At 44.3% G+C, this 22,926-nt stretch overlaps 1 protein-coding gene across 1 annotated transcript in view; it reads left to right on the forward strand.

Annotated features, from left to right (window-relative positions):
* Positions 1–6,135, forward strand: part of Grip71 (WD repeat-containing protein Grip71) — a 38,008-nt gene extending 31,873 nt beyond the window's left edge. The window contains exons 11-12 of the mRNA XM_080268180.1: positions 23–183; positions 6,003–6,135. Of these exons, the coding sequence (XP_080124306.1) occupies positions 23–183; positions 6,003–6,107 (266 nt within the window). The 3' untranslated portion in view covers positions 6,108–6,135. The remainder of the gene's footprint in view (positions 1–22; positions 184–6,002) is intronic.
* The last annotated feature ends 16,791 nt before the right edge of the window (positions 6,136–22,926 follow it).

Consider the following 22,926-nt stretch of genomic DNA (forward strand, 5'->3'; position numbering starts at 1 on the left):
TGATATTATTTTGTCATGGCAGAGAAGAATGTTGGTGCAGTAATGAAAGATGGAGGATGGGGGATGCAAGTGGAACTTCTGCGAAGTTGTGTAGCAGAAGTAGTAGAGGAAGTCCATGATGATCTTAACCGTCGCCTCCTTCACCTTCAGTACATAGTCACCAAGCACTTTCTCCGCCAGCAGGTCAGCAGTATACCATACTCTGCCCACTTTAACATCATCATCATCACCATCATCTGGACCTTCTTTCCCACCCTAGGGCAGGGTGAGGAGTAGCAGTGTCCAGACAGCCCAAATTTGCCTACTCCAATGGGCCACGCTTCCATTCATTCATCATTCAAGCCTCTTTAATCCTGACTTTATCTGATACGCCAGAAACATTCACCACGTTCTGTAGCTTCACATAAACACATCCGATAGAGTCAATCCGGACACTGTCCGGGGTGCCAAATCCCTGATTATGAGCTTCTCCTCACAATATTCATCCAACCAGCATGATCTCTTGTCAGTCCCCTAACCTCACTGACTTCCAAGCATCTCTTCACACACACACATCCACCATATCCCTCCAATTTCTCCTTGGCCTACCTTGCCTCCGCCTCCTTCAGATTCGCTCAGATATACCTTTTTCACCACTCTATTGTTATCCATTCTCTCCACATGACCATACCATCTCAGTCCACTTTCTTCGATTCTGTTGTCCACAAGCTTCCTCACTCCACATATTTTATGAATCACATTATTTCGCATCCTGTCCACTCTCTGAACTCTGCATATATTCCTCAGCAGTCCCATCTCCAGTGCTCTCACTCTTAACTTTTCATTTTCATGCCACACCATAGTCTCACATCCATATGTTAAATTTGGCACTAACACTCCTTCATGTAAGCCTCGTGCAGTTGCAACACTCAAGCCTCTGTTTCTCATCAAGGCCCACTTTAACCTGGCATAAAATTGCCATCTTTCCATCTTGAATGTCTAGCTGTAACAAGAGATTACCACTAGAATATGGTGGTAAGGAAAGGATTTAGAGCCAAAGTACAGTATTAACTGTTGTTTCATTGAACCACTGTACAGGAAGAGTGTTCCAAAAGGATAAAAATATCTGCCAGGTAAAGGTGGATGAATAACAGTGAATATTCTCTCCTTACCTGAATTGAAATCATCCATTGATAATCGCCCATTGTTTTGTTTTCCATATTGGTTCTACTAACCATTAGCTTTCACATGATCAGCACTGACATGAATATTCAAGTGTTTGTTATCAGTCTCCATCCACCATTCAAAACCAGTTGTTTATTTGGAAATGGGAAGATATACCATGGTTACCAGTCAGTCATATAATGCCATGTTTCCCTGTAAGGAATCCCAACACTAATGCTATCCATTTATGGCTTTATAGCATCTGGAATCTTAACTAAGTGCCAAGCATTCTGCTGTGTCCCAATATTTGAGAAGTAAAGATACAGAATACTGTATATAATAAGTCATAATGTATTGTGAGTCTTGGCTTTGACTTAAACTATGGGTACGTGTGGCCGAGTTCTTTGCAGAAATGTGATGATTTTGTGGCTAGCTGCCAGGCTTGTAGTAACTGAGTTACTGGACAGCATTTAAGCCAAAATACTGTATAACAGTCAGCCGTACTATGAAGTGGATAATTACCGTTTGTGTATATGAGGGAGGGGGGGGTGAGTTGGGGGGAGGGGAGTCAAATGGTGGGTGACAGAGTGACTTGGAGGCGTTTTGTCTGCGGCCACCCTTTGCGGGCTTAGGGCGTCGGGCTATAGATAGATAGATAGATAGTAGATACTGAATTTGGTTGATTCTGTTAAGTGTATAGCAAATTACATTACTCCCACTGAAGGAAAATCAGATTTTTCACTGCTCAGAAGCCTACATATTTCATCTTGAAGTGCATATATAATTACTAGAGCCACTGTCATCTCAGACTTAACCTCACATAGGTACACTTTGAACTAAGGCACATCATCCAGTCTTCTTCTCTATGGATGTTTTGACAAAAATTCTAAATAGCCAAACATTACACGTTGTAAGAAAGTGCCGGTATTATAGAACAACAGAATTCTTAAAATGACCAGTTTTTCCATCCATCCATTCATCATCCAATCCTACGCTGCCCCATGAGGAGCATAGGAGCCCAGGGCTAGGCAAGTTGGTCCTCACATTTAAGATGAGAGTGACCAAGCTTACTCATCCCTGATTGGCATTACATGAGCAGTAAACACCAACCACCCCTTGGATATGAACCTACACAGGCTCAGTCCGATTGGAGCACCTTGATTACCCTCAACACCACCAGGCACCATAATTTGGTTATGTGGTTACCACCCATCATAGTAAATGGTTTCCTGGTGTACAGGAAACCAATTTTTCCCTGTAAGCATATAGCATTTGTTTGTCATCCATCCATCCATCCATCATCCAATCCTACGTTGCCCCATGAGGAGCGTAGGAGCCCGGGGCTAGGCAGTTGGTCCTGACATTCAAGATGAGAGTGACCAGCCTCACTCATCCCTGAGTGGCATTACGTGAGCAATATACCCCAACCATCCCTAGGATATAAATCTTCACCGGCTCAATCCAATTGGAGCACAATAATTACCCACTAAACCACCAGGCGCCAAAATTTGGTTATATGGTTACCACCCAGCGTAGTAAATCGTTTCCTGGTGTACAGGAAACCATTTGGCTTGTCACTCAGTGTAGAGTCACCCACGGGCAGAAAGAAGAGGAAAGAATGAAGGAATGAAAGACAGAAGAGGGAGTGTAAAGTCACCCGCAGGCAGAAAGACGAGGAAAGAATGAAGGAAATAAAGACAGAAGAGGATGGAAGGAAAGAAGGATGGAGGAGAGGACAGGGCAGACACCCGAGAGTAGCACTACATTGAGTGAGTGGATTTGTTTGTAATATTTCATTTTATTAGTTTGCATACAAAGTTTTTTTCAGTTTGCATACAAAGTTGAGTGAATGAGTGTCTGGCCTGTTGGGCATACTGTTAATAGTTCTTCCTTTTTTGTGATTTCTGTTTCCCTGTTTACCAGATCCTTCTTCATCCCATCCTGTGGTGAGAAAAAGTCATATGATAATTATGAATACCATAACATTTTGGGATCCAGTTTGTGGATTATATTATTTGATACTGTAAAGTCAAAGCTTCCACCCTCATTACTAGTTTGGAGCACACAGTATATTGTAGCTCTGTGACTTAGATCAGAATCTCCTCCATTCATTATTCATCAGTAAACTCTTGCCTTCATTACCTCCACCATGAGTCCCCACTCATGACATGTCCTACCTCTTCAGTCATCCACTTCATTTCCTCTTATGATCTTGCCACACACTGCCATTACATTATAATCATCCTTTCATACGTTTATGCCTATCTTTTCTCCAGTCATTATTCTCATCTCTCTTAACTATTCTGTACAGCCATATGTGTCCACTTTGCTTTACAGGAGTCGCTTAGTAAGACTTTGATAAGAGTAATAGAAATGGATGTACCAGAATTTTGGTTTTAAGCAGTTCTTCCTTTTGTACTGTTTATATCCTTAGCAAATTTGAGCCTTGATGAAGAGTTCTGTCATCATCATCATCATCATCAGTCTGTTTTTCCCACCAAAGATGGTGTGAATCTCAATAAGATGTACAGTGATCCCTTGGTTATAGCAATTTTTATTATTGCTGCTAAATGAAAATCTGCACTCCTGCTGTTATTGCCCATTTCTCAGCTAAAAAAACACGTAATCACACCTATGAGCTAGTTTTTGCCAACAATGATGTTGCAAAATCAGTGGTTTCTGATGGATTTGAGGGATTCAAAGATGAGTCCCTACCCAAGCAATTAATAACAGGTGGTGGAGACCACCAACTCTCTTTCCCCTAGCCTCAGAACACCTTAACCTCAAGCCCATCTCAGGTCTCTGTATGGTACATATTTCTTCTTTATTGTGCCCTTTTCATATTTTCTCTTAACCATGTCTATATGTGTTTCTGATACATACCATAAGAGTACAGTAATCCCCGTACTATCCAGACGCCCACTTTCCGGACACCCCCCTTACCGGACATTGTGGGCCTGGACCTTCGGAACCCAAAACTGGCCAAAAAAAGAAAAAAATCCAAAAAATCCTAATTTTTTCCCACCCATAATTTGAAATTGCCGCGCAGCGCCGAACAGCTGGTTTACACCACGGCCCTTTCACCCCTTCCTTCCTCCCCCCTCCCTTGTCAGGGTTGCCATTGGGTATTTTTCATTAACAAATGTGGGCCAATTTGGTAATGAAAAATTCATTTGGTAATGAATCATAATAATGCATTACCAAACAGATTTTTCACATGTCTGAGGATACACAGGATGGAGATGGTGGATTGTTTGCTCTCTGATTAATCTGCTAGCCTACATAGCGTGTAAATACTCAACATGCTGTTAATTACAGTACAAGGAGAGTGATTACATGTATTTCCACTTGTATATATAATTTGTGAAGAATAGATGCTAGCTTTACGAGTTTGGTAATGAAAAGTTTAATTTAGTAATGAAAATTGAGGAGTTTGGTAATATGGCCGTTGCGATCTGGCAACTCTGTTTCCCGTCATCAACAGTTACTGCCTAACTTTGATCATGAGTAGATGCTTATCACAGTGGAAGCCATACGTGCTTTTTTTTTGTGAATAAACTGCAATACCTTACCACTAGACCACACAGAAATTTACAGTGTTGTGCAGTGTTAAGAAATTAGAACTTAGAGTGCAAAGGATCAACTGTGGAGTGCAAATTGGCAGTTGAAACTGGCATGGTGCCGTTAAGAACAACGTGCAGTGTTAAACAATTATAACTCACAGTACTGTACAAAGAGTTAAGTGTAGCACAACACTGGATTACTGTACGTGCTTCAAGAGCATTTTCACCACTGCCAAATCCTTAGAGAAGGCGGCCACAGACATGCTGTAAGTACCCTGGCTGAGGTACAGTCACTTCTAATTCCTCATTCTTTGGTTCCTTTTCATTTATTTCATGTTTTATGTCCATTATTGGTGTGAATAGGATCTTAAATAGGTTTAAATAGGTGCTGTGCATGTCCGGTAGGGAGTTATTTAGGTGGCTTTCAAAGTTAGGCTGGGTTAGGGTCCTTAAGTACCAGTCCAGAAGCCAGGGGCCCGCTTTCCGGACAGGACCACTTTCCGGACATCCCTTTGGCTCTGTTACATTGGATAGTAGAGGGATTATTGTATATGTGCAGTGACGTACTGAGGGGGGGGGGGCCATACGGCCATGGCCCCGCCCACCCCTTTTGCAATATATATATATAAAATTTGTTATTAGTTTATTACAGTTGTAAAATTGTTTGATCGAAATGTGAGCATTTGATTTTTAGTAGTACAGTATAAGGTTATTGGAGAGACTGAATCATAACTTCGTGGCACAGAGTAGTTAAAAATGACTTCAGAATATGCTATATTTATGTCATATACTCATTTCATATGGCCTCAAAATGATCATAAAAGTGGCCAAAATGCGAAAGTTTCTCCAGGAGGGTGGGGGCTTACAGCAACCCCCCCCCCCCAGCTGTATGGGCTCATTGTGCTCGCCAAAGTCATGGGTTGCACAGTTTAAAAAAAGAGAAAAAAAACACCCCCCACCCCCCCTTCAGCTTTCTGGGTATGCCACTGTAAATGTGTATTTAGTAAGTGTAACTTGTAAGGGAAATTTTTGGTTTACGAGTGGGGTGCCCGATACCAGTTAGGATAAATCCCTTAGGTTCTGTGCATTCTTTATCACACAATTTTGTTACCATGCACTGGGAACAGGACCAATTATACACAGTTACCAAGGGATCACTGTATTATTTTTACTTTTAAGAGCCTTACTTTCTTGTTCCAGTCTCAGGAAAAGAGGAAGTGTTCTCCTTTGTTTGAGCCTGATTAGTTAAGAAAGCCACTCACAAACCATACACTAAACGATGTTTTTTTCTTGCAGGAGGTGATGGAGCAACTACATCAGCAGTACTCTTTAAATGAAGAGTTACTACAGGAGAATGAAAGGCTGCGGCAAGAACTGGCTCATCTTCGCACCAAATATTGATATGCTCGTATACTAAAAGTCCTCATTATATGCATCTCTCTCTCTCTCTCTCTCTCTCTCTCTCTCTCTCTCTCTCTCTCTCAATCTACAGTAATGTACAGAAAAGTTGCCTAGTAGTGTTCCATTGGAGCCTGTTAAGCTAATTTGTCAGTTTCACCTAATTTACTGTACCTTCTACATGGAAAAGGAACATATCACCAACAAAGAAGGGGGGGGGGGGACTTACTGTACTGATCTGGTCACACTATTGAAGATATCAGGAGTGGAAGGCTTCCAGAAGACTATGAGCAAACCAGTTCTTATAAGTTTAAGGTCATCAGTTTTTAATTAATAAATTCAGTCCCAGGCTGTTTTGATTTGATAACTGAGACATTTTCCAAGATAGATAATACCTTGAGCACCTGCTATGAAGGCCTTAATTAAAAAAAACGGAGGCCTGAGTGTTGCAGCTGTGCAGGGCATACATGAAGCATTGTTAGTGCCAACTTTAACATGTGGCTGTGAGTCAATGCTGAGGCATGAAAATGGAAAGGCAAGAGTAAGAGTAGTGGAGATGGAACTGCTGAGGAATGTATGTGGAGTACAGAGAGTGGATATGGTACGGAATAATGTGATATGTGAAAGATGGGGATTGAGGAAGTCTGTGGACACCAGAATCGAAGAGATTGCACTGAGATGGTATGGTCATGTGGAGAGAATGGATGACAATAGTGATAAAAAAGGTATAGCTGAGTAAATTTGAAGGAGGGAGGAGGGGAGGTAGGCCAAGAAGAAGGTGGAGGGATATGGTGGATGAGTGATTGAGGAAGAGGTATGGAAGTTGGTGAGGCTAAAGGACTGACAAGAGACCGAGCTGGCTGGATGAATTTTATGTGGAGAGGCACATAACCAGAGATTTGGCACCCATTTTTAACATGACAGCATTTGGATTGACTCTGTCAGATAGGTATATGTGAAGCTACAGAATGTGGCAAAAGTTTTTTGGCCTGTCTGCTGGAGCCAGATTCTGTAGGCTTGAATGATGAGTGAATGGAAGCATGGCCCATCGAACTGGGCAAACTTAGGCTGTCTGGACATTGCTATTCCTTACCCTGCCCTAGGGTGGGAAAGGAGGCCTGGATGACGATGATGAGGAACAATGAATACCTTTTGCTGTATTACAGTAGTAAGTCATTAGAGGATTTCTTTTTTATAATCATGAAAAGAAAATAAACAAGGTAATGTAATGTCTGATAGTTACTGAATAGGTTCAGAGTTGTTACTGTACTTTGTATTTTATCAGAAAATAAATTAATATATTTTCCCAATACCTTTAAACCAAATTATGATAAAGATATTCATAGGCACTGATTAACATGTATACACATATTTCATAGACCTTATGGTCCCACCATACTTGTCCATCCATCCATCATCCAATCCTATGCCGCCCCGTGAGGAGCGTAGGAGCCCAGGGCTAGGCAAGTTGGTCCTGATATTTAAGATTAGAGTGACCAGCCTCACTCATCCATGAGTGGCATTATGTGAGCAATAAACCCCAACCACCCCTTGAATATAAACCTACACTGGCTCAATCCGATTGAAGCGCCTTAATTACCCACTAAACCACCAGGTGCCATAATTTGGTTATATGGTTACCTCCCAGCGTGGTAAATGGTTTCCTGGTGTATAGGAAACAATTTGGTTTGTCATTCAGTGTACAGTCACCCATAGGCTAAAGGAAGAGGAAAGAGTGAAGGAAAGAAAGACAAAAGAGGGAGTGTAAAGTCACCCATAGGCAGAAGGAAGAGGAAAGAATGAAGGAAAGAAAGACAGACGAGGAAGGGAGGAATGGGCAGACACCCAAAGCAGCACTACATCAAATGAGTGGATGGTGAGTGCCCCCACCTACCACAAATACTTGTCCAGTTGTATTTAAATCAGAGGTCTGATGATGTTGATCATAAAACCAGGAAAACTATGCACCAACAAATTTACTTGACCTAAACTGAATGATCTGGGGGGAATGGGGGAGTTTCAGGGGATACAACGAGGTCTGGAGCTCATTGAACATAACCTGTGATTTATCATGTCATTTTCACCTCAGAGTTTGCCTTCCACAATTGTTACCCAATCACAGTGCAGTACCTGTCAGACTTATGTTGCTGAAACCACTGGCCAAATGTTTTCTTAGAGGTGATTTGCTTTCTTCCTATATCTCACATCTTTCCTGTTTTGCTTTTTAATAATCTTCTTTCCCTTTCAGGTAGCTTTACATTGAGTGACAAGCCTAATGGCTTCCTGTAAGCCAGGAAACCATTTACAACACCGTGTAAATATATGATAACCATGTAACTAACCCATACGTGTTCCTTACATGTCAGCAAGTGGATTGGCAGAGGGTTAGTACCCCTTCCCATAAAACGACTGACTCAAAGTCAAACGGCCACCCTTACAGGATTTTGGCGTCTGGCTGTCGATAGGTTCTGTTGACAGATTTGCTTCTTTGGTGTCCTAAGGAATATTCACCCGAAAAGTAGCCTGGATAACCCAACCACATTTTGCTAGCTACTGGGTATATCTTGGGATAAGAGGGTTCCCATACATACTGCTAGCAGGAAAGTGACATTTGTGAGAGGTCTCATGAATGGGTAAAAGCCTTTGAAAATTTGGCATCTGTGAGGCCTGATGTGGCTGACTAAACATGGTGCCATTCATACAATGATGCCACAGTGTGGTTCATGATGCCACCAGCCACTGCTTCCATTCACTTGTATTCTTTAGAGACCCTATAGATATAAAGAGACAAGATAACTCCATTTTGGGTTCCTAGGGGGGGGTATGGCATCTGTTCCACAAATTTCAAATATCACTAGAATAAATACTGTAACTTCATCTATCTTAAACATTTACATTTCTCTGGCATGTTTACCCTCTTATGTCTCCATATTGATTATAAAAATATATGCATGGGCTATACAATGTGTTGGCATTACAATTAATTGGGCATTTGTCTTCATAATGTAAGAGGAAAGTACAGTCTATCCTTGTCTAACACGATATTGCATGAACGGCACAATTTTGCCGAAGAAAATAATTATTCTAATGTGGGCACTGTAGGTAATTTGAATCCTGAGTCAAGCTGAGTCTCTCAAGGAGTTCATCTTTCACAGCGACCCCTCCCTTGCAAGAGGTAATGACGTGATTAAGCAGATTATTGATGCAGTCAGCGTCTACAGTCTTATGCACACCGACTGAGTAAACCACTTTAAACAGTCACTGATCACTCGAGACTTCGCCAGACAACCTGCTGCTGGTCTGTAGCAAGAGGATATCCAGCAACAGCAGGATGAAGAAGCTATGAAGGACCTAGAAAGTGATGTTTGGAGTGTTGCTAGTGAAATAGACTTTGATGGATTTTAGTGTGTGTTCTCCCCCTTTACCTCATCTCCAGTGACATGTGTCTGCTTTTCTCCTCACATAAGGTACAGTACAATAATTAAAAAGTCCTATTGACCTAATTTATTTTTTATAACCATATTAATGCTTTTGAGTATAACCAAACCATACGTGCTTCCTTCGTGTCAAGTGGGTTGGTGGAGGGTTAGTGCCCCTCCCTGTAAAACAAATAACTCAGAGTCAAATGGCCACCCCATGCGGGATTATGGCATCTGGCAATAGATAGATATTTAGAATAGAGTGGTAGGTGGGGGCACTCAGCATCCACTCACTCAATGTAGCGCTGCTATCAGGTGTCTGCCCTTTCCTCTCCTCCATCCTTCTTTCCTTCCATCCTCTTCTGTCTTCCTTTCCTTCATTCTTTCCTTGTCCTTTTGCCCTCGGATAACTTTACACTTCCTCTTCTGTCTTTCCTTCATTCTTTCCTCTTCCTTCTGCCTGTGGGTGACTCAACACTGAGTGACAAGCCAAATGGTTTCCTGTACACCAGGAAACCATTTACTACGCTAGGTGGTAACCTTATAGCCAGATTTTGGTGCCTGGTGGTTTAGTGGGTAATTATTGCACTCCAATTGGATTGAACCAGTGAAGGTTTATATCCAGCTTTCTAAGGGGTGGTTGGAGTTCATTGTTCATGTAATGCCACTCAGGGATGAGTGATGCTGGTCACTCATCTTAAATGTCAGGGCCAACTGCATAGCCCCGGGCTCCTACGCTCCTCATGGGCAATGTAGGATTGGATGATGGATGGATGGATGGATTAATGCTTTTAGGAGGTTTAAATTAGGGAGTAAAAAAAAAATTTGCACCAAAATGGGGAGAAAAGTGGAGTTTGGGCTGGGGTGAGGAAGGAAATGGGGATTTTCAAGAGTCCCTGTAGCTTGATACAGTATCTCCATAAAGGGAGGTCCATGCAGAAGCAAATACCCACGTTAGGCAAGGACAGACTGTATATGATAGGTTAATAATTGACTGTTAGGGAAATAACCCAGGAATTAGTTGGAGAGGAACAAGGAGTTTCAGGAAGAGAAGATGTTGTGTAGATCACCTTAATCTCGTAAGGGGTGGTCACAAACAAATCCCCTCCATATAGCCCTGCCCCCTGCCATTTCGATGCCCTCCTCCCAACTCACACCTCTCTCTCTCATATACCTGTCCATTACATCCCTCATCTCATCCTCAATCTCCCCCTCCCTGACAGTTATCATCGGCGGTACACAGCTCTCGGTGAAGACATTTGTTCCTTCACCTCGCCAGCGTACAGGTATACCTCGATATATGATACCCCTAGATGCTATACCTGGGCTTAGCGTTGGGTGTAGAATTACCACCATACCCCGCCTAATGATGGCCGAACCCCGATTTAACGATGAGTTTTTTTAATTTTTATTTTTACCAATTTTGATGGAAGGAGCACTTTGAGGATTTGTTGAATGTAGAGAGTGAGAGCAGTGTGAGTATAAGTGGTTGGGGAATGGCTGGGAGAAGAAGAGATGAGAGGAGGGAGGAAGAGATCAGTAGGTCGGAAGTAGTGGAAGCGATGAAGAAGATTAAGCTGGGAAAAGCCCCAGGAATTGATGGAGTTTGTGGTGAAATGCTTAGGTATGGGGGTGAGATTGTTGTGAAGTGGATATGGAAGTTGTGTAGATTGGCTTGGGAAGAGGGAAGGGTTCCAGAGGACTGGAAATCAGGTATAATTGTTCCTCTGTACAAAGGAAAAGGGGAGAGAGAAGTATGTGGTAACCATAGGGGTATTTGCCTTCTTAGTGTGACTGGTAAAATATATGGTAGAATACTCATTGATAGGGTTAGGCATATGACAGAGGAGCTAGTTGGAGAAGAACAAGGGGGATTTAGGAAGGGAAAAGGGTGTGTAGATCAGATATTTGTTCTAAGATGTTTAGTGGAGAAGTATCTAGAGAAGGGAAGGAAAGTGTATGCTACCTTCATGGACTTGGAGAAAGCTTATGACAGAATAGATAGGCAAGGTATGTGGAAGGTATTGAGAATATATGGAGTGGAGGGGAAATTGTTGAGTGCTGTGAAGAGTATGTACGAGGGAGCTAGGGCTACGGTGCGAGTGGATGGTGAGCTGAGTGAGTTCTTTGATCTCAATGTGGGACTGAAACAGGGGTGTGTGATGTCTCCATGGCTGTTTAATATATATATGGATGGGGTTGTAAAGGAGGTACAAGGTAGGGCAGTGGATGTGGGGGTGGCCCTAATGAATGAGGGTGAGATTTGGAAGCTTCCGGTGTTGCTGTTTGCTGATGATACAGTATTGTTGAGTGAAGATGAATGGGAGTTGCAAGGTTTGGTGAATGAATTTGGGACAGTGTGTAGGAGGAGGAAGCTGAAAGTTAATGTAAACAAAAGTAAAGTTATGGTGTTTGAGAGGAATGAAGTCACAGAGTATGCAGTGAGGTTGGATGGAGAGGATATGGAGAATGTGAGTGCATTCAAGTACTTGGGTAGTGTGATGAGTAAGGATGGAACTTTGGGGGATGAAGTACGTGAAAGGGTACAGCAGGGAAGAAAGGTTGTTGGTACACTGAAAGCAGTGATGAGAAATAGGGAGGTGAGTATGGAAGTTAAGAAGTCACTGCATGATGGTATTGTGATCCCTACCCTGACGTATGGAAGCGAGGCGTGGGCATTGCAAGAGGGGAACAAGTCAAGAGTGAGAGCAGTGGAAATGAGTTACTTGAGAGGAGCATGTGGAGTGATGTGGAGGGACAGGTTGACGAATGAAGAAGTGAAGGAACGTTGTGGGGTAGATGTGGATGTGGTTGAAAAGATTAGGAGAAGTACACTGAGGTGGTTTGGACATGTGGAGAGAAAGGAGAATGAAAGACTGACTAAGAGGGTGTATGTAGGTGAGGTGGAGGGAGGGAGAGGGAGGGTTAGACCGAGGATGAGGTGGAGGGATGGAGTTGAGAGGTATATGAGGGAGGGGGGGGTGAGTTGGGGGGAGGGGAGTCAAATGGGTGACAGAGTGACTTGGAGGCGTTTTGTCTGCGGCCACCCTTTGCGGGATTAGGGCGTCGGGCTATAGATAGATAGAGATAGATATTTTAGACTAAAATTGTGTGTTTAAGTTGATTTATAAACTGTTTTTAGACAAATTAATGTGTTTTAGCCATAGGTGGGTTGAACATTATCATTTTGGGGTACAGTTTACTAAGCCTGATTTTTTCCAGACTTATTTGATGATTTTCAGATTTTATTTGTTGGTTTTAGTGCATTATTTACAGGTGTTAGGTTTAGTGGTAGGTGGTGGCAACCATCATCCACTCACTTGATGTAGTGCTGCCTACTTCTTCCTTAGCCTTTATCATTCTTTTTCTGTGCCTGCCCTCCTTTCTTCATATTTCTCCCATCTTTCCTGTCACTTCTTATTGTTTTCTTTCCTTTACAGGTGGCTTTACATTGAGTGACAAGTCAAATGGTTTCCTGTAAGCCAAGAAACCATTTACGGCACTGGATGGTAACCATATAACCAAACCAGACATGCTCCCTACGTGTCAACAAGTGTTTTTTTTTATTTTTTTATTTTTTATTTTTTTTAACTCTGGGCATATGCTTCACAGCCTGTTCCCAAGGCCCAGTAGTCCTCCTACACGTCATATACCTCTACATGTCACCGCTTTGGCGCTAACACCCACCGTCTGTATTGAATACATGCTAGGGCTGTCTCCTACAAGGCTGGTGTATTGGTATTAGTGGGGGTATTTTTACGACTTGTCGGCGTGTCTTCTGGTAGATCGGTAAAGTCTGCTTTACATGAAATTCATATCCTTACACTGTTCCCTGCCCCAGCTGGGATTTGAACTTGGGTCCAGTAGAACCGCAGGCCACCTCTCTACCGATTGAGCCCCTCCCTGTAAAACAAATAGCTCAAAGTCGAATGGCCACCCCTTACGGGATTATGGCGTCTGCAATAGATAGATTGATAGATAGGCTTAGGTTAGCTTCTTTTACAGCCGTTAGGCCATTTAGATTGGCTTTAAACTTGCTTTTGGACTCATTTGATTGGTGTAGGACTTGGTTGGGAGGGAAACCCAAGGCTCAAAAACACATCCCTATACTTTACATGTTAAATCTACCCCGAGATGTATTACCCCACCGAACGATGGGTTTTTACTTAACAAATTCCATCGTTAAACCAGGTATACATGTACTGTACATCATGCTGACGTTTTGGCAACTCTGCCAAATACTGTACTACTGCTCATCCCGATGTTCAGTTGCTCACAACCTGGCCATACTCCATCTGATTGCTCTGTTGATGTTCATTGTTGTCCGAATTGTGGTGACGCTTATGCTGCCTTCCATCGCAGCTGTCCAACCTTCTTGTTTGAATCAGAGGTTGCCAGAGTCCATTCTTTGAAGGGTCCGACCCTTTGTAATGCTCGTCAGATTGTCCGTCGCCAAGGTTTCCACAGCTCCATCTTGTATGCAGGGCACCTCCGTTCCTTCTTACAGCAATCGTCATCTTCTCACCTATCTGCCTCAGGTCCTTCTGCTCCGGTTATTCTTCCCTTCTCTAGCTCCAGTCATACCTCCTCACCTATATCTCTGTCTGTCAATCTTGTCTCATCTCCTTCTTCCACTTCTATTCTTCCCTCCTCCTCCTCCTCCCCTCATCTTCCTTCCTGTTCTGTTCCCTCCTTCCAAGCCCCTCCTGTTTCACTTTCCAAATCTTCTTCCCCTCCTGCGCCTGTCTCTGTATCTGTTGTCCGGGTTATCCCCTCTTCCTCTCCTCCCACTTCTTGTGCTTCCACCTCTCACTTTGTCCCTACCCTTGTACCTTCCTCCCGGTTCTCCTGTTTCTACCTCACCCTCCTCTCTATATCTCCCACTTTCTAGTTCAGTCCTCTCCTTACAGACTCCTGTTCGTATATCTTATTCTTTCTCTGTCCTACTCCTGGATCCCTTCCATCCCCTTCCTTGCCCGTTCACTTTCCTCATCCATCTCCTTGTCCCCAACCCCGGCCATCCTCTCACACTTCTGATTCTGTTTCTCGTACCTGCCATTTGCTGCCTCTATCCCAGCGTAACAGCCAATGTCTGTCCTTCACCACATCGGACTCTAAGACTTCCTCTGCCCGTTCTCCTACTTCGGCTCACAAAGTACGTGCGAGGAGTACCTGCCCCTTCTGACGTACAGTCTCTGTCCTGTTTAAATCCACTATATCTCCACAGCAGTCTCCTCATTCAGATATCTGGGAAACTTCACTGCCAGCTGCTTGTGATAAGAAATCCTCTGGTGATGACGAATATGAAACCATCCCTAAGATTATGGATTACAGTACTGTACATTTTAACTTCCACCAGATTCAGTGGACAATGCTGTGCCCCCTCTTACCACCCTCTCTGTTGAAGGTTATCCTGTGCCTCCTGACCTCCCTCTCACTCTTCTCCTTCATCTCCCCCTCCCTCGCCTTGTATTCCCTCCTCCTTTTCACACCCTTCTAGTGCTTCGTCCCCTTTACCCCTACATATGCCTCTGGGCCATGGTGACCATCCCGCTCGTTCGCCTATTCCACCCCCGTAACAACTCGTCATTAAATTTTATTTCCTGTGTATTATAGTTTATCTTTAGTGTTTTATCTTTTATTCAATTCCTACTTTTCTTTTGGGGAGTTTTACACTTATTTGGTGTTTCAAGTTTTAGTATGGCTATCTTACAGCGGATCATTCAAAGTTTTATGGCCCATCTCAACAACCCTCATTATCCTCTTCCAGTTCACCATCCATCCTTAGTCAGTTTACAGGAATCTCGTTTGTCTTCCCCTTCGGTACCCATACCTTACTATTGTTTCTTGTTCTCTCCCGCTTTTCTTCCTGTTTCAGCTATCTTAGTTCACTATATAATTCCTCTTAAATGTCTGTCCCTTCGCACCACTGCTCCATGTCATTTTGTTCGTGTTTTTCTTGGACGTTGGGTTACTGTGATTTCTATTCATTTCTCTCTTTCCCAGTCTGATGATTTTCACACTATCTATTTTATTGTCCCAGATTTTTATGGGGCAATGCTGTTGCTAATTCTCCTGGTCGCCGCCTTGAGTCTTTCATTTTTTTTAATGATTTGTATATATTGAATACAGGAGCCTCAACGCATTTTGATACTACTGTAGAACTCGTACATTCTTGTGTCTAGAGCTCCCCTTCTGTTCCCCTTCTCTTTCTTTAGATTTTCATTGGACCGTTCCTTCCGATGGTATGTATAGTGATCACCTTCCTATTAAGCTTACTCTTACTTCCTATTGACTTGTGCTTAGGCCTTCTCAGTGGTACTTCTGAAAGCTGACTGGCTGTCTTTTACTTCTTTATTGGTTCTCTCTATACCCCCTTCCTCCTTTCCTACTGTTTTAGATATGCTTACCATTTTTAGCCCTTTAGTTCTAAGTGCAACTCGCACTGCGCTAGGTTGTCCCTTCCATTCACTTTTAAATGTGTGCCGTGGTGGGACTCTGTGCCATAGCGCTTCGTGTTAACTGTGCACGTTGGAAACGTTTCCTACATAAATGCAACACCCTAGAGGAACAGATTGCATTTCTTTTGTTTAAAAACACCTGTGCTTCTCTTAATAAGGCTGTTAAAGTGGCTAAATGTTCCAGCTGGAGATTATATGCTTCTTCTGTTACAGTACTGTACTACCAAAACGTCCATTGCTTCCATCTGGAAACATATTTGCAAAATAGCCAGTAAATATATTCCCATGCCTTCCCCTGTCCTTCATTTGGATGGGGAGTCAGTTGCAAATGCTTATCTAGTTGCAAATTAATTGGGTCTTCATTTTAGTAATGTTAGTAGCAGTTCTCATCTCTCCACTGAATTCCATGCCTTTAAGGCTACGTGTGAATGTATGCCTGTTGTCTTCCGGCTGTCGTCTTTTGAGTCATAATGCGCCGTTCACATTCTCCATCCGTCTCTGTAGGAACACTTGTGAAGGTCCCATTGGCATACTTTACTATATGCTCCATCACCTTTCCCCCCAGACCTTGTCCGTTTTATTAGCTATTTATAATTGTATCTGGACCGAGGGTGTTTTTCCTCTTTTCATAATGCCCTCATTCTCCCATTTCTTAACTGGGAAAAATAGGCCATGCTCCACAGGATTATCACCCCATTGCTTTTTACCAGTTGTCTATGCAAGCTATTTGAGCGTATGATAAATCATCGTCTTATCTGGCTCTTAGAATCCAAACAGCTTTTTGTCATCTCAGGTTGGTGTTCGAAAAGCCCGAGGTACCTTAACTCCACTCCTTAATCTGGAAACTTTTATCCACTCTGCCTTTGCCACTTTCCAGTCTGTTATTGCAGTTTTCTTGTATCTTGAGAAAGCTAGATGCTGCCTGACGCTCTCATATTTTGCGCACAGTTCGTCCTTGTGGTATTAATGGTAGCCTTGGTGTTTTGTTGCAGAATTTTCTATCAGCCAGAGTCTTTAGAGTCTATGTTCATCATACTTATTCGGATTCATCCCACAATATGGTGTTCCCCAAGGTAGTGTTCATAGCACTGCTCTCTTTTTATTGGCTATTAATGGGATTGTTTTTTTGTCTCCCAGAAAGTGTTCACTCTTCTTGATGTGTAGATGTCTTTGCAATATATGCCTCAACTCTGACGTCTCTGTCCTCGGGACTCTTATTCAACATGCAGTTTCAGCTGCCTCAAAGTGGACTACTACGAATGGTTCCCGGTTCTCTCCTTTTAAGTTTCATGCTATCACATTTACCCGCTCTCGTCTTATATTCTTTGACCACCTCTTTTTCTTTATGGCTTTCCTCTTATAGAATATCAGCCTTATTTTGGACTCTAGTCTTACTAGCAGGACCATATTGGCTCCTTGAAAATTTCAGTTTTGCAGCGCCTCTGTCTCATACAAACTTTGTATCATGTATCGGGTGCCAGTCGAACTACTCTCCTTCACCTCCATACCGTTTTCGTTCTCTCCAAACTTGATTATGGTTGCCAGGTTTAGTCTTCGGCTTCAGATACCATTCACCAACTTGATTCTGTGCATCATCACGGTATGCGTTTGGCTTTTGTTGCTTTTAAATCTTCCCCAGTTGAAAGTCTGCATGCTGAATCAAGAGTTCCTCCACTTTTCTGTCGTCGTGCTTTGCTTTCTCTTCGTACCTATGTTAAGTTGCACTGTTTCTCTTATACCCCTTCTCTACTTCCTCCCGGTCCTGACCAACGCCATTTCCTCACACCCAAGAATCAAGCCACTTTTTGCAGTTCAAGCTCGTACCATCCACTCACAGTCCTCCCTTACTGTTAGTAATGTTTTATCTTTTTGCATGAGTCTTTTTTCCCCCATGATTTCTTCCACGACCCACTGTTAGTCCCTCCATTATCCCTTTGTCCAAGTCCAATTCTTCTTCCTTCATTCTCCGTTCCCAGTTTTTTGCCATCTCTCCCGCCATTCCTTTGCTGTCCCTGTATATGCATTGATGGTTCAGAAACTCCTGAGGGTGTTGGGTGCCCTGTCTTCCTTCCTTATAACAGGAGGTGGGAAACTGCTTTAGCTCACCTTAGAATTGATCACACTAGGTTTACTCACTCATATTTGATGTCCGGTGACTGCCCTTATTCCCTCTGTACCTACTGCAATATACTCTTCTCCGTATGCCATATTTTCCTAGCTTGTCCTCTTTACGCTTTACAGCGACGTGTTGCTTTTCCATTCCTGACATACCTTCGACGTCCCCCCCTTCTTGAATGACTTCCTCCGAGAATCACCATATTTTTCCTTCCGTAATGTCATGTCCTTCCATACCTCTCTTGGTCTTCTTTCACACATTTAATTCCGTTCCCCATTTCAGTAGTCCCGTTTGTAATATGATATACTTCTGCTATTAATACATTTCTTTAAATAAGCCACATCATTGTTTGCGGCCCGCCCAGTAAACACAACTAGTAGCCGATGATCCAGCTCTGTGCTGGATTTTGGCACTAAGTTTCTCTCTCTCTCTCTCTCTCTCTCCACAAGTCACCCTGTCCTCCTCCATCAGGTTGCCCTCACTCCACCACACACACCCTTCACTCATATACTTCACCCCATCCCTTCATCTCTTCCTCGCTGTCCCCCACCTCCTCCCCTCTCGTCTACGTCTCACATACGCTCTCCTCACAGTGTATATACTAAAAAAAAAGAGTATATACACTGTGCGCTCTCCTAATAAACACGCTTGATAGTACGAAGATACAGTAGGTGACAGAAGCCAGCTGAACGCCATAGTGAGACGGTAAACAGTGACGAGGCGGTCCAGAGGATCAACAGACTACAGTATATAAAAAGTAAAGAAGAAATGGGAAAATAAACCAAGTCCTAAAAATCTTAATATATTTAAGTGAATGGAAAAACAGTCACAACAAGTCAAGCTTAAGGCAAGAGAGAAATACTGGACCAACTTCTTTCAGACCATCAGCCATCTCAGTAAGAGATGGTGAGGAAGATAAAATCATCTAGGGAAAGAAAAAGAGAAGACACTACACAGTAATCCTACAGCGAAGGCAGAGGAATTCATACAGCAATGGTTGTATGTATCCATGAGAATAACCTATCGCTCAAAGTAAGACAGTTCAGAAGAGAATCATGAAGCTCAACAAGGTAGGTGAAGCTGTAGCGTTTAATGTATGTATTGCTACTGTACTGCTATCCAAACTCACAAGGGGGGGGGGGTGATAGTAAACTCAACCTGGGAGACTGATCAGTGTGTTCACAAACAAACACTATGGCATATAGTATTCACTGTTAGTTCACGGGACAAAATTACAGAATCTTTGTGCTGGAACAAGGTGACTTTACAATTAATGAGAAAAGGGGGTGAGGGCAAGTAATCTTGGTCGTCTGTGAGTATTGATGGTTATAAGTGTGTTGGTGTGGCCCTTGGTGTGTGTGTGGGTGTGGGTTCCTGGCCCAGCAGCGTAAAGACTGCTCAGTTGGAATCAGGAGTGAGAAGAACGAGCAGCCGGCTCGGGCAGCTTTTGTGCACCCGCCGCCCGAGCCAGATCGAGAGGTGACTGGCCGCTGGCCTAGTGAGCAGGCGTGTCCTCGACTTCCCAGGCAAGCAAGGTCGCCGTTGATTGGCTCCGGAGCATGTGGCCCCCATAGCTTCGCTTGCTGGTTTTGGTCACCGTCTGACTGGGTCCGGCGTTGTATGCATGGAGTGACATGCTGGAAGTTACCGTTCCTCCCAGTGGCACCTGTGGCCACCATAACGTCGCTTGGGTGGTTTGGGCGGGAAGCATGGGTGCAAAATCTAAAGACTAGAGTCTTCAGATATAAAGACTCTAGTCGTTAGATTCTGGCTGGGTGCAAGGGTGGTTTTGGCTGGAGTCAAAGGTGTTATCTATGTGGCACGCCAAAGGCACACTACAAAGCAATACGAAAGGCACATGAAATGGATGGTAAACCTATCAGCAAAGAGGAATTTCGGAAGTGTCTCAAGATGAGAGGATTAACTGTACCCGGGATGGACGGAATCACCTATGCAACTGAACCCGTTTAGCAGTAAAATGCCCGCCGTGCCCGCCGCAGGACCTCCCACTTCACCACCCCCCACACCACCACCGAGCCGCCACCCCACTACCACCCCGGGAGGACACACCGGTGAGGTTAGTGACCCCGGGCAAGAGGGTCATCGGGGCATCCCAGCCCTGAGCCCCTATTCCCCGCAAGTGCCCCAACCCCAGGCGTTCAGGGAAACTGAACTACTGTGTGGGTGGGGTAGTGATTGTCAGACCAGGGGTGGGACTGAAAAGAGGTCAGTCCCAGGTAACACCGTATTGACGGTCTTGTTACACCCTCTAGGGCAGGAAGAGGCCCAAGGGCAGGAAGATGCCCAAGGCTACGGCCAATAGAGAGAAAGAGAGATAGACACAGGCTACGGCCTGACAGAGTGTGTAAAGGGGAAGGTGACCCCAGGCTCCGGCCTTAACACGCTGAGGAGAGAGAGTTGCCTGTGTGCATCCCTCTCCAGTTGTTCTTTGGCTACGGCCAGAATACGGTCCAGGGTAGAGAGACCCTGCTACCATACGTGTAGTGCTACCCAATTACGGAAGCGGCGTCCCAGGGTCGGTATCTTGTCGCAACGGACGGGTGAACCTGTTCATCCGTTAATCGCTTTCCGTACGGGCAGACACTCAGTTTCGGCTGGGGCACGTACCAGGGTGGAGAATTCCCTGACGGTAGGATCTGTCCGTATTGGAGAGAGTGCGGCTCCTGAGCCCCTCACTCCGGCTTGTCTCCTACTGCGGGAGGAGCACCACGCCGGCGGTACCTTGCCACGGCGAAAGGGCGACCTCGATCACCCTATAGGTGTCCCCCGCACGCCGGGCAAGTTCACGGCTTCAGCCAAAGTGCACAATAGGGGAAGCAGAGCCCCGACTCAGACCTATGGACACACTCAGGGAACCACGAAGAGCGTGAGTCTCCCTTTAGCCTCTTTCCCTTCGGGGAGCCCTTCGTCGCCATCTAGGCTTCTAGGCCAGGAGGAGGCACTAGAGTGGTGGCAAGGCCCGATAACGGACTTACCGCCCACACCCGGGAGTTCTTTAGCCCTGTCGGAGCCCTACAGGAGACGCTGCCGCAGCCCAGCCCTGACGGCGCCTCTCCCCCTGAGCACCCGCAGTCCCAGGACGCCCAGGCCCTCCACCGCAGTCTACAACGACGGAGATCTAGGCTCCCTCACTCCCTGGAAGCAGAGGAAGCAGGCCCGACTACTCCGGCTGTTCGGTCCTAGCCCCGAGGGCCCCCGATCAGGTTGAGGCCCCCAGACCACAGGGCCTCCCTGCACCCCACCAGCGCGGCCCTAGGAAGGAGCCGCCCCTCAGGTCGAGGCCCCAGACAAGGGAGCCTCCCTGACAGTAAGTACCAGTGATTTAATAACCCAGGAAACAAGGGTAAGACAGTGACAGTGACCCAGATTACAGTGACAGTGATCCAAAGTACAGTGACAGTGTTTTATAAAAGATATATTAAACAGTGGCATAACAGAAATTCGTGTAACCAGGGTACGAAGTGTAAAGTGTTAAATAACTCAGTCCCCCCTGCATCAAGGAACCAGGGAGTTTTCTGTGGAACTAGAGGTAGGTGCGCGAGTGAGCCGAAAGGCAAGTGATGTGCCCCCGCGACTTGGTGACAGTGTCGAGTGTCGCCATCCGCACCCTACCTCTATTATAGTAATATCTCTGACACAGACTCCCAATCGCAGTGATCCAAAGTGAAACTCCCCAATTTATTATTATCTACAAGGAACATAATAATTAATTCAAACTAACAATCACAGTGAGGTAATATTCCATTCAAGTAACAGTAAAGAATATCCACGACTGCCCTGTGCCACGTGTTAATATATATTGGATCAGTCTATGCAGACGAGTGTAATAATGTATCTCTGTTCTCCTATGTACTAAATATCGTTGTATGTACACTGTAATGAGTAGAACTAAAGCAATAGATGTGATACGGTATACTGTCTCTTTTTATGCCCTGTTCCTTTGTTAGTGCATTACATCCGGTCTAGTAAAAGGACCCTGTTCCAGTGCTCGTGTTTTTACGACGAGAAGTCGCCTTAAAAACACAGCATTACAAGCAGCAAACTCTCAACCCTTTCCTGTCCAGCTCTCTAATGCAAGAGATAACCGCCACTCCCAGTTCTTCGTATATGCAACAGGTCATCCCTGAAATTATCTTCATATGTCTGTATTTCCCTCTACCTATGATCTCCAGTCTTGGAAATGCAGTGTGTCCCGGCATCTCGAAATGAATGAATCTTGAATTTGACATTTTGCTTTAAATTCTTTCTTGGAAGGAATAATATTGAGGACTTCTGGCCTTTGGTTCCTTTTTTCTTGTTTAAAATAATATTATGAAGTTTCTTGCTTCAGTCAATGTAAATCCCTTACTCTGCCTATGCAGCATGGTGTGGATCCATCCCTAAAGCTTGCAAGAAGGCTGTCTTAACTCGCATACCGAAACCACAAAAGTGTGTGTGTGTGTGTGTGTGTGTGCGCTAGGGGGGGGGTTGCTTTTTTATTTAAGCCTTTTTGCCCTATAGGGCTTTTGTCCTAGTGAGAGAGAGAGAGAGAGAGAGAACGTGAGGTGAGGTAATGCGCATCTCTGGAGCCCCTCCAGGAAAAAAAACTGAGTTTCTCCTCCCCCATTATCATCACCACTGAAGTGTGCTTTTTTTTTTTTTTTTCCTGTTTTAAGTATAGGAAGTAAGTACGGAGAGGCCGCGTAGTTTGTGTTTCCGTCGCCAGGGGCCCAGGGCGGCGTTGATGTAATGCACTACACCCAACGCCCGCGCTTTTTGAAATCAGCCGATGAATTCGGAAAATATAGTGCCATGGCTCACTGCTC

Source organism: Coenobita brevimanus, chromosome 26, assembly GCF_032717465.1.
Source record: "Coenobita brevimanus isolate Jiangsu-jjx chromosome 26, ASM3271746v2, whole genome shotgun sequence".
NCBI classification, from domain to species: Eukaryota; Metazoa; Arthropoda; class Malacostraca; order Decapoda; family Coenobitidae; genus Coenobita; species Coenobita brevimanus.